Raw genomic sequence first — 26,512 nt, forward strand, 5'->3', positions numbered from 1 at the left:
TGGAAAGCCTGATCAGAAAGGCTATTATTGTACCCCCCCCTCCCGATGGGCTGACATCCTCTCCCCTTGGTGTGAGCTGAGTTGAGTTGCAGGAAGTTATTTTAAGGGGCGTGCCTGTCACAGCTGTTGTCTCAGTCACTAGAGTCCTGTTGGACCCTCTTCATTTCTCTCTCCCCGCTGGACCTGGTAAGTGGCTGTCCCATAGTCTTTTACATACTGTTCAGGTACAGAAATGACATGTTAAGTTTGAGTTTTTGGTGGTCTTAGTGCTGTGTTCCTGGCCTGTTTGGAGATGATGGTTGGTAAAAGAAAGCTGCTTCATGATATGTGGTGACAATGTTTCTTGCCGTTACTGTCAAGTCATAGTGACAAATTTGTTGTTCTAGTGCGACATGTGTAAAGATAAATATTCTGTACCATTGTGGTGCATTGAGTTGGTGGTAAAGTTTTCTGCCTTGTTGATTTGGCCTGAAGTCACATTGAATTATTCAAACACTGACGACAAGTGTTTTTTGATGTGCGTTCTTAATTCAACATCATCATCAGAGGTGATTATCTGTTCTAAATCATCAACTGAAACACACCGTCGTTTAGAAAATACATGTAATCTCATCAGTTGTATTAACAGCTAACACAGAATGAAGGCAGACATTCAGAACAAAATGTCAACTCTGTTTTCCCCACTTCCAGGTAAAAGTGCCATCATTGACATCAGTAGATACGTGTCTAGAATACAAAATAGCTTGACCATATTTAGAGGCTCCTAAAATAGAGCGAAGCCTCAGAACAGGTGCCATGTGCCTGCCCGCTGGAAGCAGGGAGGGGGAAGGGGGCTGCAGGGGGGGGACTAGGGCTAATTTTATCCTGATAAGCAGGGGGCAATCATGTTGCAATAGAGCTGGGGGATAAACAACCTCTGGATGCTTTAAGTTCATTCCGTATTAAATGAAATGGAGAAGTGGGAAGGGAGCCTGCTGGGCCTGATGTCTATTTGTGACAGGGCAGATTTAAATCCTCACAGTGTTATTGTGTCCTGACTCCTGACAGGCTACTGGGTTTTGTGCTATTTTTCACCAGCCCTAGTGATTTGTACCACATGCATCAGACTGAAAGTTACTTTGCTTGGAAGTAATACTCTAACTAGTATGAGGACGAACAGGAGCTTGAACATCAGATTAAACATTAGAAATTTAAATATATTAGATTTCTTTCAAATATTGTTTACCTTTTAGTCTAACAAAAATATATTGCTGTTTGGAGATTTTGTTTTAGATGTAGGCAGCTGGTACACAGGTACCTTTGATTTTTTATAATGTTCAGTTTGTTTGTTTTATAATGTTTCTCTGTATCTGCCACATGGGTACTAGTATGGGTACTAACATCCTACATCTCCGTCCCCTCTCAGCCACATCTGTGAGAATGGAGACCAACGTCCAGTCTGCTGCAGAGGTCATTCCAGCCCAGACCAGTGTGACCCCACCACCGTCCCCAGTCACCACAGAGACCCAGGTCCCTCCACCCCAGGCCCAGGAGGCCCAGCACATGGACCCAATGGAGGAGTTTGGTCGTCAGCTGGAGGAGATCATCAACACCTATGGCTCCGCAGCCAACCTGATAGAGAAACAGTGCATCGTCCTGGAAACTGAGGATGTGGACGAGGAGGCCAGCAGAGAGCAAGGTGATGAAGTCACAGCCACCAAGGACGCCAGCACAGGCAAGGACACAAAGAAGTTGCTGAAAGCCTTAGGTGAGAGGTTTTAGGGTCACTGTTTTGTTTTGTTTTCCTCATGCATTATTTGGATTGTGCAGTTTTGCTTTTAAAGACAACATCCACACTGATTTATATGGAAAACATACAGTCAAGTCTTCACTAATCCTTACATTCAGCAGGAGAATGGTTTTGTTTTTGACACAGCTGTGCTGTAATCTGTTGTTGTTCGACAGCAGTTGCTGTGAGGGCAAAGACAGGGCAGTGTGCTGATGAGATAGCCCAGAGGAAATATGGTAGTCACAACTTAACAAGCAATCAATAGACAGAACATGTATCCCCAAAAAATATGGTATAGCTACTGCTCCTGAGAATAGATCTCATGGACTTATTTTAAAATATAGATTCATTCAGATGATGCATTCATTCTTAATCAGCATTCATTCTTAATCATCATCATATCCTTTCCAATCTAAGACAAAGTGCATGTTAGTTTACACTTAATCCCATTCATCATCACTTATCCACACAGGGAAGAGTAGACAAAATAGAAGTGTCATGCTGTTATTGTTTCTTAACATTACAGCAAGGTTGTGCCCCATGGTCAGATTCTGTTTTGAGGACAGGTTACACAAGTCCTGGGCAGAAGCAACACAAACATGTATTTTCTAACCAATAGCAGACAGTTGGTTTCTTTGCCACAACATGAAACCAGGCCAGCAATGGAGGGTTATAAACATCTTGCTTACGCATTTTCACCAATTTGATTTTATTTGCTTTTCCAAAGCCATAGGTGTCAAGAAGCAATAGCTTTCATGCTGGGGAAATGGCTTCAGAAGAGTATTTATTTTGAAGAAATTTATAGAATGATCCTTGGTGGGCTTTTTCCATCTTTATTTTTTAAATATCAGTCCTACTGAAAACAAACATTACATGATTTATCTCTATCAACACAGGAAAGGAGGGCATGCTACTAATGCAAAGTTTGAACAAGCTGCACACACCACAGGAGAAATTGGATGCTCTCCTCAAGAAGTATGCCGAACTGGTGAGTGTTCTCTTCTCCCCTCTATCAGCACACCAGAGAGTAGAGTCCTTCAGCACAGCAGTAACCAGCGGCAATAAAACAGACGAGGGAAAGTTAAAAGGAAACAAATAAAAACACACAAATGAATCAACGGGGAAAAACAGAGAGTGCCTGGTGAGATCTTGGAAGTGGTTCAGCCTCATACCGTGATGACCTAAATATTCTGCGCCTCCGGCAGCAAAAGCGAATCCGAACACAAGGTCATATGCCATATAATACAGCTCGCTATAACATGGCTCTTTAATTACTCGACAGAGATATCAGGAACACTATGCATTATGAATAATATTATCAAAGACATCAGCTATCACAGTCAGTTACATGTTTAATAAATGGATAGTTCCTTAGGCCATCCTACATATACAGTTCATAGTATCAACAGGATAAGGAAACAGAAAATCTAAATAGATGTCGAGTGTTGAGATTAAACAAATATATACCCATCCATCTCCACTCACCCAGCCATACCAAATCCTCTTAGGGCATTTTTTCTTATTTTAGTCACCCAGTCGGTTGTTAGCCAACAGCAGCTTAAAGAGCCCAAGTCTGTACAGAGCGCAGAGGCTGTGATCCAGTGTAATGTATATAGCACATCTGTCTGCGTGGTCCACAGCTGGAGGAGCGTTGGGGGGAACAGAAGCAGCTGAGGTTCCTCCAGAAGATGCAGGGCCACGTGGGGAAGGAGAGGGACCAGCTCCAGTACGAGCACAGCAGAGCCATCCTGGCCCGCAGCAAACTGGAGAGCCTCTGCAGGGAGCTCCAGAGGCACAACAAGACCCTCAAGGTGTGTGATCACTGCTCACTGCTCAGCTCAGCTTCAATTAACACTACACTAATCTAATCAACATAATGGGCTCAAGACCCTTGAGGTGGGTTCCAGGGGCGGTGTGTTCAATAGGGCGATATGGGCGACGCACTGCCAAACGGGAAAAGGAAGGGATTTTTTTTCTAATCAATTATATCACGGCAACAGTAGTTATCAGTGTTCTAATCTGATCTGACTGCCACTAAATGTCAAATCAGGCTAAAGTCGTGCTTCAAATGGCCCCGCCCGTTTTTGGGGCGATTTCAGTCATGTTGAAAATCGCCCAGAAGTCTGTCATAGACTCCCATGTAAAATCTATTTTTTTCAAATTTCAAAGCTTTCAATACAATCTCTATGGGTGTCTGTGGGCTTGCACTTACGCGCTTTCGTCATACGTGACGTAACCATGAACGTAACTAAGAAAATAGCGGCTAGCAGCGTCTCTGTTGCGACCTGCAGTGTGGCGTTATCTTATGTTTTTAATTTGTACACTTAGTGGCGTTATTTTATGTTTTTAATTTGTACACTTAGTTTACAAACATTCTGCCAACCATGGATTTCCAGTGGTGGGTTTTGGACTGATCTTGTTGATCGTGTACATACCCGCTACGAACGGACTAAATAATGAAAACGCTGCTGGCAGCGGAATCCAATACAGCTGGGAGACTTGGCTGGATGACAGAGTCCCGGACAGAGAAGTGGAGCCGGCCGGCTTCACCCTGGTCAGAGCGGACCGCGATCTGACACAGTCACAGGGAAAATCGATCCTGGTAAGAGAGCGACTCTGTACCCCCGACATTGAACTGCTTTCTGTGTCACTGCGACCTTACTATCTGCCCCGTGAGTTCCCCCAATTGTTTGTTACCGTTGTGTACTGTTGATAATCACAAGTTTACTGGAGAACTGAGACCAAGTAGAGACTTTGGACAGGGTGGATATGGTATAATAAAGGCAGTTTATTCAGAGGTAAAGATATCTGGAATCGCGTGCACGGACTCGTTCGTCAAACTCTTAGGGAGCTATCTGAAGAGAGCCCCGAAAACATTGTGTGCAGACATTTTATACAATAAATGATGTAGGTTGAATCTAGTAGTTCTGATCTTCTGATTGGTCCTGATGAGTTGGGCGAGGTCCCCTCCACTGTTGCATTGGCTCTGAGTCGGGTTCTCTGTCTTCAAATGTTCAGCCTAAAGAGAGGGGATTTTTGTGTGTGTGTGTGTGTGTGTGTGTTTAACAGTGATGATGTGTGTGTGTGTGTGTGTGTTATCAGTGATGATGTGTGTGTGTGTGTGTGTGTGTGTGTGTGTGTGTGTGTGTGTCCTCAGAGCAAGAACTCGTGAGTTGGAAGAACTGAGAGACCTATGGCGTGGGTGTTGTCCTTGGCCACCTGCTGACAAGGCTGACAAGATAGGACTCTTTTGTCCATTGTTATAGGATAGGAACAGCATTGATTGAAAACAAACGCCCAACACAAAATGGGTCATGCACAAGATTTTAGTCAGACCAAGCTATAACATTATATATTTACTACGACAGTACATTCAACCAAAAGCTAATATAACAAAGGCATCAGAGATTATTTATAATCTGTCACAGAAACTGGAATCCATCTCCCCAGATCAGTCAATAAATGCTTCTGGTATTGACTTATATGCTGCCCCTGTCTTCATGTTGTTGCTGGACATATCTTTTTTTAAATGTGTGTAGGTCACCTAAATCATCAGAAAAATTGCCCCTCCTGAGAATTTTTTCAGGAGCCGCCACTGGTGGGTTCTCACAGTCCAGTCTAACTCCACTTTACACTAATCTACTCAACATTATGGGTTCAACACCCTCGGGGTGGGTGTTCATAAGACCAACTAGGTTTTGAACCCGGGTTATCCACATGACGTAAGACTATGTTAGCACATTGAGCTAAAGCCTATAGGCATTAGCTCTGAAAGAAAGCATGAATCAGGTCTCAAGCAAGATTACATTCCAAAGTTCAATTCAATTTAATTCAAAGTGCTTTATTGGCATGGGAAACATATGTTTACATTGCCAAAGCAAGTGAAATAGATAATAAACAAAAGTGAAATAAACAATAAAATGAACAGTAAACATTACACTCACAAAAGTTTCAAAGGAATAGAGACATTTCAAATGTCATATTATGGCTATGTACAGTGTTATAACGATGTGCAAATAGTTAAAGTACAAAAGGGAAAATAAATCAACATAAATATGGGTTGTATTTACAATGGTGTTTGTTCTTCACTGGTTTCCCTTTTCTTGTGGCAACAGTTCACAAATCTTGCTGCTGTGATGGCACACTGTGGTACTTCACCCAATAGATATGGGAGTTTATCAAAATTGGATTTGTTTTCACATTCTTTGTGTGTCTGTGTAATCTGAGGGAAATATGTGTTTCTAATACGGTCATACATTTGGCAGGAGGTTAGGAAGTGCAGCTCAGTTTCTACCTCACTTTGTGGCCAGTGTGCACATAGCCTGTCTTCTCTTGAGAGCCAGGTCTACCTACGGCGGCCTCTCTCAATAGCAAGGCTATGCTCACTGAGTCTGAACATAATAATAATAATAATAAGCCATTTAGCAGACGCTTTTATCCAAAGCGACTTACAGTCATGCGTGCATACATAATTTTTTTGTGTATGGGTGGTCCCGGGGATCGAACCCACTACCTTGGCGTTACAAGCGCCGTGCTCTACCAGTTGAGCTACAGAGGACCACAACATAGTCAAAGCTTTCCTTAAGTTTGGGTTAGTAACAGTGGTCAGGTATTCTGCCACTGTGTACTCTCTGTTTAGGGCCAAATAGCATTCCAGTTTGCTCAATATTTTGGTAAATTCTTTCCAAAATGTCAAGTAATTATCTTTTTGTTTTCTCATGATTTGGTTGGGTCTAATTGTGTTGTTGTTGCTGTCCTGGGGCTCTGTGGAGTCTGTTTGTGCTTGTGAACAGAGCCCCAGGACCAGCTTGCTTAGGGGACTCTTCTCTAGGTTAATATCTCTGTAGGGGATGGCTTTGTTATGGAAGGTTTGGGAATCGCTTCCTTTTAGGTGGTTGTAGAATTTAACGGCTCTTTTCTGAATTTTGATAATTAGCGGGTATCAACCTAATTCTGCTCTGCATGCATTATTTTGTGTTTTACATTGTAAACTGAGGATGTTTTTGAAGAATTCTGCATGCAGTCTCAATTTGGTGTTTGTCCCATTTTGTAAATTATTGGTTAGTGAGTGGACCCCAGACCTCACAACCACAAAGGGCAATGGGTTCTATAACTGATTCAAGTATTTTTAGCCAGATCCTAATTGGGATGTTGAATTTGATGTTCCCTTTGATGGCGTAGAAGGCCCTTCTTGCCTTGTCTCTCAGATCGTTCGCAGCTTTGTGGAAGTTACCTGTGGCACTGATGTTTAGGCCGAGGTAGATATCATTTTTTGTGTGCTCTAGGGCAACGGTGTCTAGATGGAATTTGTGGTCCTGGCAAGAGGGCCTTTTTTGGAACACTATTATTTTTGTCTTACTGAGATTTACTGTCAGGGCCCAGGTCTGACAGAATCTGTGCAGAAGATCTAGGTGCTGCTGTAGGCCCTCCCTGGTTGGGGACAGATGCACCAGATCATCAGCAAACAGTAGACATTTGACTTCAGATTCTAGTAGGGTGAGGCCGGGTGCTGCAGACTGTTCTAGTGCCCTCACCAATTCGTTGATATATTTGTTGAAGATGGTGTGGCTCAAGCAGCATCCCTGTCTCACCCCACAGCCTTGTGGAAAGAAATGTGTGTGTATTTTTGCCAATTTTAACTGCACACACCTATTCTACTACAGCTCAACCTCAGCCAACCCTATATTGTTGAATGGCAGGGGTCCAGATAGCTCAGTTTATCCTCAGTCAACTCTTATGGCGTATTTCTACAAAGGACTTACCCCAGTGTTTACCCAAAAGGCTCAGACTTTTGTGTTTCCACCTCCTTGACCTGGCCCCATTGTCTCATCTTGCCATGGTCTCAGTGGAACTGCTCTGACTTGCAGCCAAGGCTCTGGCCACTAGTACCTTTTTGGCTTCTATTAACATAACAATGGCTAACTGTGAACATGGGTTAACAACACCTTCCACGGTTAACACCTTCTCACAAAGAACTGTCTTGATTGTTGTTGATTCTGCTCTTCAAAAGTCTTTAGTGTCAGCCCTAGCTATGTTTAAACACAGTTCCCAAAACATAACACTAGAGCTCACATTAACATAATCACTGGCGACACACTGGTGCTTTATTGGAAAAAGCCCATTACTGTATGTTTGATTAACTGATCAAGTTTCTATTGATGTCTTGCTGTTGGTAGCTGTGAGTATTGAAACTCAAATATAAATAGACTTGATGAGGGAAATAAGACATTAAATGCAGGAGAGTCAAAATGTTACTGTCAATGCCTGTCAACTATTCTCATTGGGTAAATCCATTTGAATTCAATCACTTTTTGACAGCATCCCTTTTGATTTAAACAAAACTTTCAATACATGTTTGCCCATGGAAGAAGTGGTCAGAAAGTGACTTTTTGGACCTGAATGCCAAAACATTCAGGAGATAAAGGTGCTCAAAGTTGACCCATTTTGCATACCACACCATACCATGAGACATCCATGTCTCCATCATTGGAAAAGATAAACGGTTGAGTTGGATATCACTTAAACGCTTACAAACAGGGTTGTCAAACTATGTTTAATTTCTTGATTATTATTATTATTTTTATTCGCATATGTTGTAGCTTAGACCCTACTTTACATCATCTGAGGTTTTTGTGTTGTGCCCGCCATTGGTTGAGACACAACATGCTCTTGAATAGATGGTGGGTGTCATTTCAATCATAGAAATATAATTCATAGAGTGGATCTATCCCTTCAGACCACTGCAATTTAGCTGGTACACCATTGAAATTGAATTGAAATTGTAACTTCTAATTACTACCACAAAGACAGCCACCGATCCACCCACCGTCGAATTTCAACTTAAATCTATATTTCTATGATTTCAATAGGTTTCCTATGGAGGATTGACAGTTCAATTTAAAACAACAAATGTTCCCATTCAAGGCAACATTATCTGATGTGTAGACCTCCACCCATCTTTCTGGTACCATTTGAAAGTTGCAATTTCTGTATTCAAAAGCATGTTGTGTCTCAACCGATGGCAGGCACAACACAAAAACCTCAGATTATGTAAAATAGGGTCTAAATTACAACATCTGTGAATATGAAAAATCAGAGTTCACGCGTGATTTTCTTTTGCCGTTAAAGGTACAAAATAATTGACCAAATGTATATTTACATTTTTGTTTTTCAAGAAATGTGAAAATAGTTTGACAACCCTGTTTGTAAACTTTTAAATGATATCAATCAATTTATTTTCCAGTGATGAAGACATGGATGTCTCATCGTATGGTGGGGTATGCAAAATATGTCAACTTTGAGCACCTTTATCTCTTGAATGGTTTGGCATGGGCAAATATGTATGGAAGGTTTCATTCAAATTAAAAGGGGTGCTGTCAAAAAAAGATTGAATTCAAATGGCTTTACCCCGCTGTAGAAATGTGCTTAAAAAAACAATTCTACTGGTATTGTCATTCGAAAAGTTGGATGGTTAAAGCGGCCACTCCAAAACGCCTTGACTCTCTACCCTGAGTCAGAGGGATCTCAATGTGAGAGGGTCATAGCTCAATTAGCCCTTACATGGTTGAGTGTCCTGTTACATCTATAAATAATAGATTGACATACGGTATGTTTAGTCATCCCATTATAAGTGGTTCGTCTGTAACATTTCAAAGAAAGGGCATGACCAACGGCACTACCTAATTTGGGCAAAGGTCACAGGTTTAGCACAATTAAAGATTTCTATTGTGAGTTGACACATTGCCACTGCTGTTTTTCCTCTCAAAAGGTGAAACCTCTTCAGCTAAACCGTAGGTATTGATCAAGTTTATCCCTTAATCGACATAAATTAAACCACTGTTCACTTATCCTTTGATTCACAGGCAATAGTTGTGTACACAGTTTAATTATTGGCTATTTGATTTGTTTATGAATCATACATCACCCTATAAATCAATGGCATAATGCTCAATGATCTGTAAACAAATGGTCCCTTTTTACTGGATCAGTATTCTATCTATTGTGTAACCCTTACACAATCTCTGGGACATATTGAATCTCCTGTTCTGCTCCCCTTGGGAGGTAATTGGACTCCCTGTCTCTCTCCCTCTCTCCCCCTCGAGGTCCTCTGTCATCTCTCACCACCACAAGGCACTGTGTGTGTGTGTGTGTGATTCACACTCAGGCCCTGGGAGGAGACCCCTCAGACACAGGGCACCGGTGATGCGGCTCTCTGACAAGAGGGATGGTTTCATTGGGCGTTTGTGGCATCTGCCCTTCGACTATAAATCAAAGGCGAGAGAAAGAGGCTCTAATGCCTTGACCCCTCCATCTCTTTCTGCTCCGTCTAACATCTTCACATTTCAATATATAGAGGAAATCAGGGATTATCATTTGACTATTGGGTATAATCGATTAATATGCAGATTTGTGTAAATAGCCAGCTCTTTGTACATCCTAAATCAAACAAACAATGTGCAAAAATCTTATTGTAAAGTAAACATGAATCCTACACGCTAACAAAAGTAAATCAAAATGTGCTGATCTGAATGGGAATGTGACAGCTGTTGAAAGTGGAAGATCATGTCTTGTCATCTGGTAGCGCCTTATGTAAGAGAGAGTCTGAGGAGGCGTGGCATTAATGTGCTTTGCTGCTTCAGTGGTAAGAGCTCTGTCTTTGTGCACTTATCGGCGGGTGTAGTTGAGTTACAGTACATTTCCCATGTTGGAGCTTATGCCTGTGTTGTTTGTAAACACAGTCAAATAAACAGCCATGTCTTAAGATAGAAACTCTGGCAATGCTTGGTTCGCTTCTCAGTAACCTGAGTCTGGAAACTGGCATTTCACAATCCTGACCCCAGCAACAAATTTTTTTTTGTGACTAACTTTTTATTTAGTTTTTTCTTAAAAACATTTTTGGGGTGGGGTATACAGGTACCAAAAAACAATAAAAGAAATACATACAAATATAACCCCAACACTGTCGATAATTCTAATGTTATAACTTCTAATAGTAACTGTATCCACTGGTTAAATGGGAGAGAATGAGGTGGTTGCAATCTTAAAGCCAACATTTTTTTGGCCGCAATGCTGTCTGCCAGCAGTAATCTTCTCTGATTGATTGAGAGATTCAAGGGGCTATCATCGTTAAGTAAGATAATAGATGCAAAGCATTGAATATTTAAATTCATGCACTTCTAAATTAATTTTGTAACTTTGCCCCAGAAGCATTTAACTGCAGGGCACTCCCACATCATATGAAAGGAATGTGCCTACCTGATTTCAGGACACAGTGAACAGTTGGGAGTTGGTGCCAATTTAATCGTAAAATGTTTAATGGGTGTTAAATACAGTCAGTGAACAAACTTAAATGTATAAATTGATAGTTCGGATTACGGAATGCCAAGGTCATATTTTTCAATATTAAAGTTAAAGGGTTGTTCAGATTCAATTAGATCTGTGGACCATGATTTTTTTAATGGCTTGCTCAGAATATGAACTTTCCAAAAGTTGTTTATATATTATAGAGATCAGTCCTTTCGGGAGGCCAGATAATTTATTCATAAATCCCATCAATGGATGGTTCGGTAGTTGGGTTACCAAGGGACTCCATAGTTGTAAATATAAATAAAAAACATAGTTGTAAATATAGAAAAAAGGAGTTGCCTGGTAATGTGTGTGTCTTTCAAATCTTGGAATGTTCTCAAACCATTACTGTCCATGATATCAGTAAGGGTACGGATTCCCCATTTGGACCATTGGGGGGATGCAAAAGGCCACCCTCCAGATCGCAAGGCATTGTTGTGAAATATTGGAGTATGGGCATGCCATTTTGATTCCATTTTTTTAAATCAATTTTACGGATGGGGTGAAATGCTAGTGCCTGGAAATACAATTTACATTTTTGTATGGATAGTCTTCCTACGTCTTTCTCTCTTTGTAAATGTGTTAATTTTATCTGTGATCATTTACCTTCCCATATACATTTTCAAACCACACTATGAATGTTATCCCAATAGCCAGAAGGGGAAGCCATGGGAAGCATTGAACTACAGAAATTCAGCCTTGGCAATAGATATTCTGTCGGTTAAAGAAACTTGGATATTAGTACATCTACTGAGGTCGGATTGAATTGATTTGAGCGTACTGTTAAAATTTCTGGCAATGGTTTTATCTAAGGAAGGAAATATATATTTTCCCAAATATTTAAAAGTGGAGATGGAGTCCTCCATCGGAGTCTTGAGAGGCAGTAGGGGGTGAATTTGTTAGATACATTTTATAGCTTGAGATTAAGCTGAATTTATCCATGAGCTTCAATGTGTTTGGGAGCGATTGAGATACATTGGCTAGATATAGTAAAATATTGTCTGTGTGTAATGAGATGAAGTGATCAGATTTTAGGGAAATGTATGTTATTTCCGTCGATTGATACATACAGTGGGGAGAACAAGTATTTGAAACACTGCCGATTTTGCAGGTTTTCCTACTTACAAAGCATGTAGAGGTCTGTAATTTTTATCATAGGTACACTTCAACTGTGAGAGACGGAATCTAAAACAAAAATCCAGAATATCACATTGTATGATTTTTAAGTAATTAATTTGCATTTTATTGCATGACATAAGTATTTGATACATCAGAAAAGCAGAACTTAATATTTGGTACAGAAACCTTTTTTTTGCAATTACAGAGATCATACGTTTCCTGTAGGTCTCGACCAGGTTTGCACACACTGCAGCAGGGATTTTGGCCCACTCCTCCATACAGACCTTCTCCAGATCCTTCAGGTTTCGGGGCTGTCGCTGGGCAATACGGACTTTCAGCTCCCTCCAAAGATTTTCTATTGGGTTAAGGTCTGGAGACTGGCTAGGCCACTCCAGGACCTTGAGATGCTTCTTACAGAGCCACTCCTTAGTTGCCCTGGCTGTGTGTTTCGGGTCGTTGTCATGCGGGAAGACCCAGTCACGACCCATCTTCAATGCTCTTACTGAGGGAAGGAAGTTGTTGGCCAAGATCTCATGATACATGGCCCCATCCATCCTCCCCTCAATACGGTGCAGTCGTCCTGTCCCCTTTCCAGAAAATCATCCCCAATGAATGATGTTTCCACCTCCATGCTTCACGGTTGGGATGGTTTTCTTGGGGTTGTACTCATCCTTCTTCTTCCTCCAAACACCGCGAGTGGAGTTTAGACCAAAAAGCTCTATTTTTGTCTCATCAGACCACATGACCTTCTCCCATTCCTCCTCTGGATCATCCAGATGGTCATTGGCAATACAATTGTAGACCTGCACAAGGCTGGGATGGGCTACAGCACAATAGGCAAGCAGCTTGGTGAGAAGGCAACAACTGTTGGCGCAATTATTAGAAAATGGAAGAAGTTCAAGATGACGGTCAATCACCCTCGGTCTGGGGCTCCATGCAAGATCTCACCTCGTGGGGCATCAATGATCATGAGGAAGGTGAGGGATCAGCCCAGAACTACACGGCAGGACCTGGTCAATGACCTGAAGAGAGCTGGGACCACAGTCTCAAAGAAAACCATTAGTAACACACTACGCCGTCATGGATTAAAATCCTGCAGCGCACGCAAGGTCCCCCTGCTCAAGCCAGTGCATGTCCAGAACCCGTCTGAAGTTTGCCAATGACCATCTGGATGATCCAGAGGAGGAATGGGAGAAGGTCATGTGGTCTGATGAGACAAAAATATAGCTTTTTGGTCTAAACTCCACTCGCCGTGTTTAGAGGAAGAAGAAGGATGAGTACAACCTCAAGAACACCATCCCAACCGTGAAGCATGGAGTTGGAAACATCATTCTTTGGGGATGCTTTTCTGGAAAGGGGACAGGACGACTGCACCATATTGAGGGGAGGATGGATGGGGCCATGTAACGCGAGATCTTGGCCAACAACCTCCTTCCCTCAGTAAGAGCATTGAAGATGGGTCGTGGCTGGATCTTCCAGCATGACAATGACCCGAAACACACAGCCAGGGCAACTAAGGAGTGGCTCCGTAAGAAGCATCTCAAAGTCCTGGAGTGGCCTAGCCAGTCTCCAGACCTGAACCCAATAGAAAATCTTTGGAGGGAGCTGAAAGTCCGTATTGCCCAGCGACAGCCCCGAAACCTGAAGGATCTGGAGAAGGTCTGTATGGAGGAGTGGGCCAAAATCCCTGCTGCAGTGTGTGCAAACCTGGTCAAGACCTACAGGAAACGTATGATCTCTGTAATTGCAAACAAAGATTTCTGTACCAAATATTAAGTTCTGCTTTTCTGATGTATCAAATACTTATGTCATGCAATAAAATGCAAATTAATTACTTAAAAATCATACAATGTGATTTTCTGGATTTTTGGCAGATAATCGGCAGTGTATCAAATACTTGTTCTCTCCACTGTAACTTTCAAAATACAGAAATCATCCCCGTATGATGCATTTTGCATATATGATGGTGTGTTTTGCATCATATGATGCAAAATGCATCACACGGCGATGATTTCTGTATTTTGAAAGTGACATATCTTGAAAACTTGATTGCTGACAAGCAAAACATGTTGGGACTTTGTCAACAATGGAATAATGAAACTAATATCAAAATATCGTTTTTAGGTGGTTTTCCTATAAGCAGGTATCTGCTCTATACTATGCACAGTATGGGACCAAAAATCGGCCCTGGCATTTCTAACACACCGGCCCATTCCTTTCCTTGAGGCCTCCAAACTGGCCCATTATTTTCCTTGAGGCCGCCATTATTAGCCAGATCGTTAGCATTTTGCACAAAAATACAAAAATTAGACAGGCCCACTGGGATAGAAATGGACCAGCACATCTGGCGTTTGCCCGAAATGCCAGATGGCCAATCCGCCCCTGCGTCTGAATGTCTCTCTCTCTCCCGCTCTCTCCCTCCCTCTCCCGAATTCTCCCTCTCTCTTTCCCTTCCCTCTCCCTCTCTACTTCTCTACCTCCCTCATTCTCTCAGGAGGAGACCCTAGCACGTTGTCGTGAGGACGAGGAGAAGCGCAGGGAGATAACCACTCACTTCCAGAGCACACTGACAGACATCCAGGCTCAGATCGAGCAGCATAGTAACCGCAACAACAAGCTGTGTTTGGAGAACACCAACCTGGCAGACAAACTCAAACACATCATCAGCCAGTACGAGCAGAGAGAGGAGGTACACGACAAGAATACTTAACCTTAACCTCACTGTTACATGTCTGTATGTCTGTACACCCTCATCCTTGGCCTACTAACACCATGCATCCGGGCTCCAGTCATGGAGTCATTTGATAACCAAAGCTGTTATTGATCATGATTAATCTGTCCCCAAAAGGAACAAACGTCTCTACAGGAAATAGACACTTGTACCTCATGTTCAGTGAGATAGCTGTGACAAAAGAGTTGAGTCAGATCTTTGAATAAAGACACTTAGAGGTATTATTGCTCCCTACGGACATCAATAGTCAGAGATATAGCCAGCAAAGGGTGCTCATTGAATAACACTATAGCATGTCATATGTAATCACACAACAATGCACCAGGGAAATGACAAGCCTAAAGTGACGCACGAAAACCAGGATCTGTCATGCAGTTGGTTGCCACTGAGGCTGTTGCAACACTTCTGCTGCCCACACACAGCTGGGGCTGGTGTTGTAAAACATAAGAAGATTTCAATTTCTTATCATTTGTATTTTTTTACTTGTGGAGTTTCTAATAATTTGTCTTGAGTGCCATCTGCTGGTTGTAGTCAGTATAAACACTTAAGAAAATTTTGATTATTCGATATCCAAATAACATCTGTGTCTTATTCAAATAAGTGATTAGATCCACACCTTGCAATGATGAACAAGCAATTATGACTTAAAATTTATACAAGTTGATATTTGATTGTTGGATAAATGCTGAGAAGAATTCAGTATGAAAAAAAAAATTATGCACTCACTAACTATAAGTCGCTCTGGATAAGAGTGTCTGCTAAAATGACAAAAATGTTTAAAAAAATCCAGATGGACATAAATGAACTCTGCTGCCTTTGGCAGAAAACTTGTGGATTATGCCACACTGTTTATGCATATAGATATTTTCCATAGTACAGAAAATAGATTAGTCTTACACGCAAAATAAACAATATCTATAGAAACAATTATTTTCCCCAATTGAACTAATCTGGGGTCAGTATTCTTATCAGAATGTGTGCCCTGATAATACTAATAATAATAATAATAATAATAATCCTGATAAAGACAATACTTTATAACCATTTAATAAGGCTTTTACATTTGCCCTCCTGATAAATGTGAAACAATAATTCAGTAAGTCCCAGGTTTTAATTGGTTCTCCACCCACTATTGTGTCTGTTCTCACAGGCATCATAAACAGTGTCTGAACTTTCCAATGAAAGACTGTAGGCAAACAACAATGGTCTTAATTACTTATCAAGGCACATGTTTATGACCATTTCTCATAGACAGACATAGGATAGCATTGGTGGTTTAAGCTAGATAAAATGTGTGAAATGTATCCTAATTGATTGAGTTGTGACCTGTACAGAATGTCTCAGAGGCCCTTCTCAAACCAAAGTGTCTAATCTAGTGTGTCATCTCACCTTGTCTATCACTCAGAGCTTGGAGAAGATCTTCAAGCACCACGACCTGCAGCAGAAGCTGTCTGATGCCAAACTGGAGAAAGCCAACGCACAGCTGCAGGAGGCTGAGGAGAAGCACAAGAGAGAGAAGGAATATGTGAGTTACTATACTTTAACCAATTGTTACAGACCTTACCCACAAAGTACTGTAAAGCAATGTAAATATAGTAGAGAAACATTTGCCTTACTTTTTATTCTGGTTTACTTTCAAGTCTACAACCAATAAGTCTTATTGTGCATGTGATGCTCACACAAATCAGTATTGTAACCATTCACTGTCTCTGTTGTTAGCTGCTTAGGGAGGCAATTGACAAAACAAAGAAATGCTACACATTGAAGGAGCAAGAGTTGCAGTTGAAGAAAAAGGTACATTTGTGCTTTGCGTGTGTTTTGTTTTTAACCAGTTACTGGTACACGCAGCTGAGTGGAAACTACAAGTTAAACTTCTGAGAGAGCAAGAGACAGTCATGCAGGCTCAGGTGAATATATCCAATGTGGTGTCAAGCACTCTTATTCAAACCATTTCTTTCAGGTCCAAGCCTACCAAAGGCAAGCACAGTCCCATTAAGGACTGTTAAGGTCCTCTGGATTGCTCAATGTGTCGTAAAGGCCCAATGCAGACATTTTTATCTCAATATCAAATCATTTCTCGGTTACAATTAAGCACCTTACTGTAATAGTTTGCCATTAAAATTGTAAACAAAAAAATAGCTTTTTAGCAAAAAACTATTTCTCAAGCAAGAATTTTGCTGACTGTTTGGGAGTGATCTGAGTGGGGCGTGGGAGGGATATGTGATGTGAAAACTAGCTGTTGTTGGCAGAGAGGTTTGGAACTCTCTTTGTTATTGGTCTATATTAACTTATACCGCCTGGTGATGTCACCAGGCAAGCTAAAACTCCACCTACGCAAAACCTGCTGATTAGAAGGTCCTGTGTAGATTGTATTTTCAACCAGCAACTATCAGGAAATAACACTGATAACATATCTTCACACTTTTACAGTGTTAGTTTTATCAGCTGTTGTCCAATATGATACAAAACACAGGAAAACCTGATTTTTGACTGCACTGGGCCTTTAAAAGACAACTACTCTATTTCTGTATATTTGTCCATTGGGATCTAAAGCCCTTCAATATCGCCCCAAAACATTGGCAAAGTGACCTCCTCATTTGAGAGTAATCCCAAATCGGATTATCCTCTCTCATAACTATATGGCTTGATGTACATAGCACTTGATATGAAAGGAAGGAATACCTGTTAGCTGAGCTGTACACATTTTTTCTGTACACGGTTAAACCAGCAAAGAGAGTAGTCATAATTCCCATCATAGCAGCAGGCAAGGCAAGAGCAACTTCCTCTCCCTGAACCAGCAGGATGACCCACTGCATCATGGGAATACAAAAAAAGCTCTTGCTTTGCAATTAATGTGACTAGGAGTCGATAAAAGTGATGATTTCATCAATCCAATGCAGCACTGTTCTTTTTTCTGTTGGAACATTGAGTGCATACTCCAGTACCATTGATTATTCCATTTGAAAATGATGATACAATTACAATTGCTATGTTTATTGGATGTGGTACAATCATTGTATGGGTGCAAGCAAATTATACAATGAAATTAGTTGGGCTGACACACACTATGTTAAATGGTAAATCATACAAAAATAATTTATGAATCCAATGGAAAAGCATTTATCGCTGACAGTTTATATGGTTATAATTAATTGCAGAGAAACCTTGCCATTATTTAAAGCCTTGGGTTTTCTCAATAGAAATATTAGCCTGGCTCCCAACTAAATCAAATTACAAAGTAATAATAAAACATAAATTATGTTAATATTGCATTTCAGTACCCATACAATTCATCACACATTTGTACCACGGCATGTCACATTTCCAATCTAATTAACTGGGAATGTCAACCTTCATTTCTCTGTCCAATAACAGACTTAGATTTAGATCACACAAGGAAATGGCCAAATCAGCCTTGAGGCAGAAACTGATCTGTATCAAGTGAGCTTTTCTGAAATACAAAACATATTCAAGCAAAAGCCTTTCCTCTTTTATAAAGCGTGTCAAATCAGTTGTTTTGCTTTTGTGCCAAACCAGTAACTTCCAAATAAAGACAGTTGATCTCAACAGGGTGGCTAGCAGAGACATGTTTGAATATTGGAGACAGGCTGTGTGTGCAATGCTGCTTTCCCCTGAGGGCCTCCAGAGATTAGCCTGTTAACTCTAGCTGGACAGACTGCCTGGCAAGGCATACCAACAATGAGTGGCCTTATTGGAAGTGCTTATTTGTCAGGGAAAATATACACAGAGAAAAGATGAGTCAGTCAGCCCCCTCATGAATGACCAAATGTTTGCTGAACCCCCCTGGCTCTTCCTCTCTCAACTCCCTCTAAACTTTAGAACATTTATTTCTGGTGTGAAATAATGTTAAAATCATAGATCTGATTGTTCCTGAGGTGAATAGATGCATATTATTGCTACATGTGAAGTCAACATGCCATCTCCTGAAATACATTTCTGGATTTCTCTCCTGTTTCTCTGCAGCTTGTTCTGTACTCCCAGAAGTTTGAAGAGTTCCAGACTACGTTGTCTAAGAGCAACGATGTGTACGCCAGCTTCAAAAATGAAATGGAGAAGGTATTTGGCATCCTTAAAATAAAATCATCCTTCCTTAAAATATACAGTGTATTTTTAGGGCCAAGTGCTTGGAGGTGATATAAGGTCAGCATAATCCTGAAATGAGAAAACAGCTATATTCTGGAGGGATTGATTGAAGCTTCTATCAAACATATTCAGAATGATGGTTACATTTTCAGATACGTTTTAACACAACAAACATATTGCTTCATAGATGACAAAGAAGATGAAGAAACTAGACAAAGAGTCTAATGTTTGGAAGACCAGATTTGAGAGCACTAACAAGGCTCTCTCTGAGATGATTGAAGAGGTAACTACTTATCTATAACACATACAAAAGTGTCAGCCTTCATTCAAATGAGCTACAACAAGTTTAACTGCATGAACAACAGTGTCCCTGACTCTCTCTGTTCCACTCTCTTGTCCCACAGAGGACTCTGAAGGAGAATGAGTATGAGATGTTCGTTGTGAAGATTGACAAGCTGGAGAGGCTCTGCCGAGCACTCCAGGACGAGAGGAAGATCCTGTACTCCAAGATCAAAGGCATCCGCCAAACCCCTAACGCCCCCGAGGGGACACCCAAGGACGAGACACAGGAGCAGGCCCATGAACCAGTCCACAGCCTCATGGACATTGTTGAGGAGCCAGAGATGACAGAGGAGATGGCCCGTCTGAGAGCTGAGCAGAACAGGCTGGCGGAATTCGCCGCCTCCCTACTGGCCCCGTCCACAGGAGACAATGATGACGATGACTCTGACAGCGAGGAAGAGCCAGAGTCTACAGAACCGGCTGAGGCCCAGAAGATCTCTGAACCAACACAGGCCCCAGAACAAATACAGGTAGAGGCACCAGCAAAGGCAGAGGAACCAGTACACGCAAAGGCACCAGCACGGGCTCCCTCACAGGTAGAAGCACCAGCACAGGCTCCCTCACAGGTAGAACCACCAGCACAGGCTCCCTCACAGGTAGAAGCACCAGCACAGGCTCCCTCACAGGTAGAACCACCAGCACAGGCTCCCTCACAGGTAGAACCACCAGCACAGGCTCCAGCACAGGTAGAAAAACCAGCACAGGCTCCCTCACAGGTAGAAGCACCAGCACAGGCTCCCTCACAGGTAGAAGCACCAGCACAGGCTCCCTCACAGGTAGAAGCACCAGCACAGGCTCCCTCACAGGTAGAAGCACCAGCACAGGCTCCCTCACAGGTAGAAACACCAGCACAGGCTCCAGCACAGGTAGAAGCACCAGCACAGGCTCCAGCACAGGTAGAAGCACCAGCACAGGCTCCAGCACAGGTAGAAGCACCAGTCCAGCCAGAGACCCCAAAACAGCCAGAGCCCTCTGCCAAGAAGCAGACACCAAAGAAGAAGAATGCAAGGAAGACCAGCTGAACCGAAAAATGTGTCATTGTGTGAGCGTTAGTACTGTAGTCCCTGTGCCTGGTGTTATGGTTGAGTTGAGATATCTAATCCAGCTTGGTCTGTCTATATGCTGGTGTATCTAAAGTCATGGCATGCAGTAGAAGTATGTTTAAATTGTATAGCAGATGACGACAGAAAGAGATGTACTGTTTTTTACCGTTTAGAAATACACTGGCATAACCAAAGAATGGGTAGCAAGGTTATTCAGGACATTTCAGCCTAAATACCTTCCAATGCCAAATGTGGCCTTGCAAAACAGCATCATAAAAGCCACTGTCTTTTTTTTCATCTGAACCCTATAATGTAACTTCAATAAATATCTTATTGTAGACTATGTAGACATGTCGGTGCTCTTTGGATTGTTTTTTATAGGCCCACTTCTCTGTTTTACACAATAAAAGCTCATATCTAATATGACCAAATATTGGAAGATGGTATGTAGCTAGATAATGGACCAGTCTCTCTCTCTGTATGAATTGTTAACTGGACATCACAAATGGCTTAGAAGACACGTGGCCACTCTTTCACAATAATTTAGGGATGGATCCTTACAGTAGTTTCCATGACAACCCAACCAAAAAAGCTAAGTGGACAGTGCACATTTCCTTTTTTAATACAATCTGTGTCAGACAGTCTCTATCCCCAGAGTGTGTTGTTTTTGCCAGGCCGTGGTCTGTCTGTGTTCTGGGAAAATAACTGAGTTACACAAACTCTCCTCCACCAAGGACACAACAGTAGGCTGACAGGCACCAAGTCGCCATGTCAACTCCATCTGCCTATCCGTTGAGGAGGACATGAATGTATACATGATAATAATAGTGCAGAGGACCCTGGGTTTTTAATAAATACAGATCAGGGTTGAGTGCCCCAGGGAAAACAAATTAGACCTGCCACTGATCAATTTGAATACCATGTTTATTAGGGGTGTAACGATTCGTTTTAACAACGATTCGATTTGTATCACGATTCGTGGTTGTCGATTCGATTCAAGGACGATATTGGTTCATTTAGAACGATACGATCCGAAACGATTCAGTGACTTGAAATCGATTCAGTAACCTTTTAGCCAAAAATTCAACCAGTGTGACTGAAATAAATACCTGGATACTGGACAGTGCAGGTGAAGTTTCCTAGATTCCTGTTTCTTGTAAGGACCGCAATGGTGGCTTGATAATTTCTCGCTCGTCGGCTTCTCCTCTGTCGTCCGCCATGCTATGTTTTGTTGTCTTTGCGCCTTTGCGCTGCTGCTGGCGCGGGGCGATGACGTCACGGATAGGCAGACTGAATCGAGTAATGTTTAAAGCCTTTATCATTAAAAGTGCTAAGAAAAAACATCCATATAAAGTCTGACGTGCTTAAATCCAATGGGTTATTTCCTAGTATCGATACAATCGATTTATTACATTTTAAAACGATGTTAGATTGATATATGTTGTCCAAAAGGCCAACTCGCCGAGCACAGATCGATGTAGTTGGATCATAGGAATATAAATCGATACATCGATGTAGTAGATGGATCGTTACACCCCTAATGTTTATGTTCTGGTTGTATTACTGGCTCAGCAGATTGCACACCACACAAAAATGGTATACAATATCTACCGCTAGGACAAAAGGACCTAGTTGTCACTCAATGAAGAAACTGACAAAAGTAGAACTAACTCGAGTCCTATGCAATGTCCCACTTTATGATCCTATCTACACCAACCTATGGAAGTAATCTTGCCGCCTGAAATAGCCTCTGAAAACATACACATGATGTGAGTAAATACACAGTTTCACCAAGAGGATGACAAAGCTTCAAAGATTTCCCATCAATCCTATTTTACTTCATGGTTGTGACCACCAGCTGGGGACTTTGAAACCATTCACAATTCCACCAAAACCTCCACACTGACTTCCCTCTCATTGGTAATCCCATGTACATTACTGTGGATTTATACAGTATGTCTAAACACACTCACATCAGCTTTAATGATCTCAGGAAAATTAATTGCATACTTCAGTTTAAAGAGCACTTGCACATGATAGTCTCAGAGATTATTGTTTCAACCAAGAGCCTATAGAAGTAATTTTATCCTGAAGGGTGAATATTGAATTAGGTAGGCCAGGGAGGGGCAACTTTGATGGAGGTGTGGGCCCCAAAAAATCTGAACTTATCATGAGGGGCCGCGGGTCTGCCTACCCACATCCATAGCCACACATGCAGTCAGAGCCGGCCCTAGCCTTTTGGGGGCCCTAAATGAAATTTTGTTTGCGAGCAAAACATTTTAGCAGACCCCTTCTTGACAGCGGAGAGAAAAAATGTAAGTTTTAGAGTTCATTTCCTGCAATTCTACACATTTTGCCATGGGGCGTAGAGAAAATGTTTCAGTTTTAAAGCAAGTTTGCTGCAATTCTACTCATTTTGCCATAGGGCAGAAAGAAAGATTAGCAGTTTTACAGCTCATTTCCTGCAATTCTGCTCATTTTGCCATTGGGTGGAGAGAAATGTTTGCAGTTTTGAATATGATATCTGAGTGAGAGTTACTAATAAAATAGTAGTAGGTGGATTGTTTGTCCAGATCTGCAATAGGCTAACTAGGAATCATACCTCACATAAAAACATTCAAAGCTGCCTCAATTTTTCATATGAATCTCAATAACAAATAGGAATAGCTGATAGGCAGCGGAGAGGCCAGGTGCATCATTGCACATGAAAGAACAGTGAAGATACGACACACACAGCTCACAAATCTCCCCTATTGATCTTGTTTAGGGACAATACAATTATCCTACAACACCACAATGCAATTAATCATTGCATTATTGTTTTCAAGTGAGTACAACATTCTAGCCTACTCTAGGCTGCAGTGAAAATGTCATTTGAATAACGGCGCAAAAGCCCTGGGATTTGAATGTTTTATTCGATTTGGATCAGTTGTGGGTCTACTCTACAGTCTATAAGGTATAGAAAGGCACAGTAGCACTCCAGGCTGTATTTTTACTTCGGATACTGAATGTGCTGTCTGTTGCTGATCATCACTCTCCCAAGTCATCCTATAATAATGTGACCACATATGCTCCCCGCAGGCCCAGTTATTCAGGAAAGCTTAACACATGCTCTGCCTCCTCCCCAATCCGAACAGCTATTACCCGCGCACCTAGAACCTAATGCTTCAATATAGCCTAAATAATTATCATTTAACTTTTTTTATGTATTACCTTTTATATGTGTCGTAAACACAACCAGTCACAATGTTTTAATTTGATTAGGCTACTTCAAAAGTCTCCTGTAGGCATGCGCACGTTAATCCAAATTATATAATTCCAGCATCCTCAAAAGGGTTTGACATTAACCAGGTTTCCCTCCAACCTTTTTATGCGAGTAAAGTAGCCTACATGTCTGGTAAAAAAAATTCACCCCATCATAGGAAAGCATGCAGTTTATTAGGCTACAGATGAAATAAGTTATGATGAACTTCACAGGGTGGTGAAAGTGCAAGGTGATGAACCTCATCACTGTGCACTTTCACCACCATGTGAAGGTCATCATAACTTATTTAATCATAACTTATTTCCTGCTCTTTTCAATAAATATCGAGGGTATTATTCTGGTGACATGATGATTGATGCTTGGCTGCCATTTGACAAATAAAAATAATCTTGCACTTTTGTCCATAATAATCTCATCATGTAGTAGGCTATACCTGCACTGTTTCTGCAAGCTGTTGGCTAGAGTGCACATTTGCTATACCTATGCAACATTTTTTGTGACAAAACCATCAGTATGCTTAGAGTTGAAAATGTGATGGAAACCCATTTAACTTGTACTTTTTATTCGGTACATGGGAATTTAACCTCAAAAGGTATTCTTATGTGCACTACATATTTACCGCACACATTTTTCAATTTGATGGAAACACAACTCTGATGGGAAAATGATCCAGGGTTCCCCTTAGCTGGTAATTGTGGGCATTTGGCTGATAAAAAAAATGAAAAGCCAATAAATAAAATTGTAGCAGGCCATATTGTCCAGGAGAGGCTGTCTACACCCTGAATTCGGCTTCAGCACCATTCTCTCACACCTTGCGCGCACGTGCGCCTGCTGCTGAGGAGAGCGAGAGCAACCAAGGAGCCTTGGCCTAGGCTACTGTTGATTGCAAAGATTGAGGCCTTTTTCATTGAAGTAAAACAAAAGTTAGAGGAAAAAGTGAATGCCTATAGTGAAAAGCCTACAAGGAGAATTTAATATACATTTTAATATGGTAGTGGACTAAGATGAGAAGAATGCATTCTACTGTGCAACTCCCTATTCAGGTTGCAATTTTGGAACTTACATTTAGATAATCCTTTGTTTTATCATTATTATTGAATATCATTGTTATTATCGTAAGCCTATTTATTAATCGAAGCCAGTTCTTTAAATATGCGAAATCTGTTTTGTTTGGTCTGTCGCTTTAATTGTGTGCTCTGTATTTAGTTTAAGATAGGTTATAAGTAGGTCTGTTGTAAAACAAATAACATTACCCTATTTCTGTCATTTGTTGGATATGGTAGGCACCTGCCTTTGTTGGGAATTGCTGCAATATAGCCTGTTCAAAAGGCTTAAACCAGTTTGCAATTGTTTTGTTTCATTCTGTTGAGCCATTTTATTTGGCCAAATTAAAGTTCCAACTATAATGCTGTGTTTGCAGCAATATAATAGCCTGCTCTTATTTTTCCTATAAACAATGGCTTGACTTACTTTTGATATTACCCTAATAACGTTTAGAAACTTTTGTGAAGGTTTGGTGTGGCAATTATTAAGCTTTAGCTACTGCAAGCCTATGATATTTACATTTACTCTTTAGTCATTTAGCAATGTGCACTGGCCCTCCAACTAACTCCAACAGTTGAACTTGAGGTGAGCAAGAATGTTTCAGGCCTACTAGACTTACTCCTATAATCTAACAATATAATGCTTATCTTTATACAAAATGTTCTAATTGAAAATGTATGAATTAGCCTCCTTCTGTACATCTATATCTGTATAGCAGACGCAGTAGCCATCTAACAAAGAAATGCATGTTGGTGTCCTAGCATCCTGCCGGCATATCTCTATCTCTCTGGGGCTAGGCCTAAGCTTCTCTTCCTTTATATAGGCTATATATATTTTTTTTAATATCATACAGTGGACACCTAAGCCTATAGGCCTATGCATGCAATGCTCTGATGCATTTAGTGCTCAAATCTCCGACAGCTGAACCATGAGGTGGACATTTGTTATTTTAGTAAAGTAGCCTTAAAAAACTAACAAAATGGCTATAAAGTTTTCCACACGCTACACATCGAAACACAAGGAATAGTTTATTTATTTATTGTTATAGCCTGTTTTTAAGGACACCTAAATGTGGCTCATTTGGCCAATATCCATCATTTAGTCAGATCTGAATGCATATGGATGTCCAGTAAATGTCTGAAATGTCTGATCAATTGAAATCTTCCCGGTCATGTTGTCCGGTGCCCGAACATTTTTTAATGTGGATTTTAGAATATTCGCATGAAAATCTGTCGCCAATTGGATGGAAACCCGTAGACACCCTAAAGACTCTGGCAAGTGCGCTAGTCCAGTGTCACTTTGATTATGCCTGCACATCATGGCTCACCAGCAGCTCCAAACATCTAAAGAATAAGCTACAGACTAGGATTTAGTATTTTGCCAGTATTTTACAAATGTTCCATCCCGAAAATAATCACTTTTCTCCTGGGTAACCCGGTATTTCCCGCCCAAACTGGAAGCATCATTCTAAAGCATCTAAAGGACATTAATATGTCTGGATTTGATTAGAGCTTTGATCGGCATGAACATTCAAGTCTGATGCTACCTGAGCCTGATGAGCCATACATTACATGCATTTTATGAGCCCTATATTAAATACATTTTATGAGCCCAAGCCCAAAAAAGGCCAAATGATTGTGCCGTTATCCAATATGATATAGGCTACATTAGGCTACATTACGCATGACAGAAAAACATAAAAGCCCATAGATGTAGCTAAGAAATAAGGTGACCCCGAAAGCCAGATGGAG

The 26,512-nt window shown here is 41.2% G+C and overlaps 1 protein-coding gene across 1 annotated transcript; it reads left to right on the plus strand.

Moving 5' to 3' along the window:
* Positions 1 to 1,419: 1,419 nt before the first annotated feature.
* On the plus strand, positions 1,420 to 20,431 carry LOC311106456 (beta-taxilin-like; the record flags this gene model as incomplete). Its single annotated transcript, XM_084148792.1, has 10 exons — positions 1,420 to 1,747; positions 2,665 to 2,756; positions 3,409 to 3,579; positions 14,727 to 14,921; positions 16,369 to 16,488; positions 16,683 to 16,757; positions 18,948 to 19,040; positions 19,255 to 19,350; positions 19,472 to 19,909; positions 19,994 to 20,431. 10 exons carry the CDS (start codon positions 1,420 to 1,422, stop codon positions 20,429 to 20,431), a joined length of 2,046 nt encoding a protein of 681 aa, XP_084004918.1.
* Between the last annotated feature and the right edge of the window lie 6,081 nt (positions 20,432 to 26,512).

This window comes from Coregonus lavaretus, assembly GCF_964263955.1.
Source record: "Coregonus lavaretus genome assembly, chromosome: 31".
In the NCBI taxonomy this organism is placed as follows: domain Eukaryota; kingdom Metazoa; phylum Chordata; class Actinopteri; order Salmoniformes; family Salmonidae; genus Coregonus; species Coregonus lavaretus.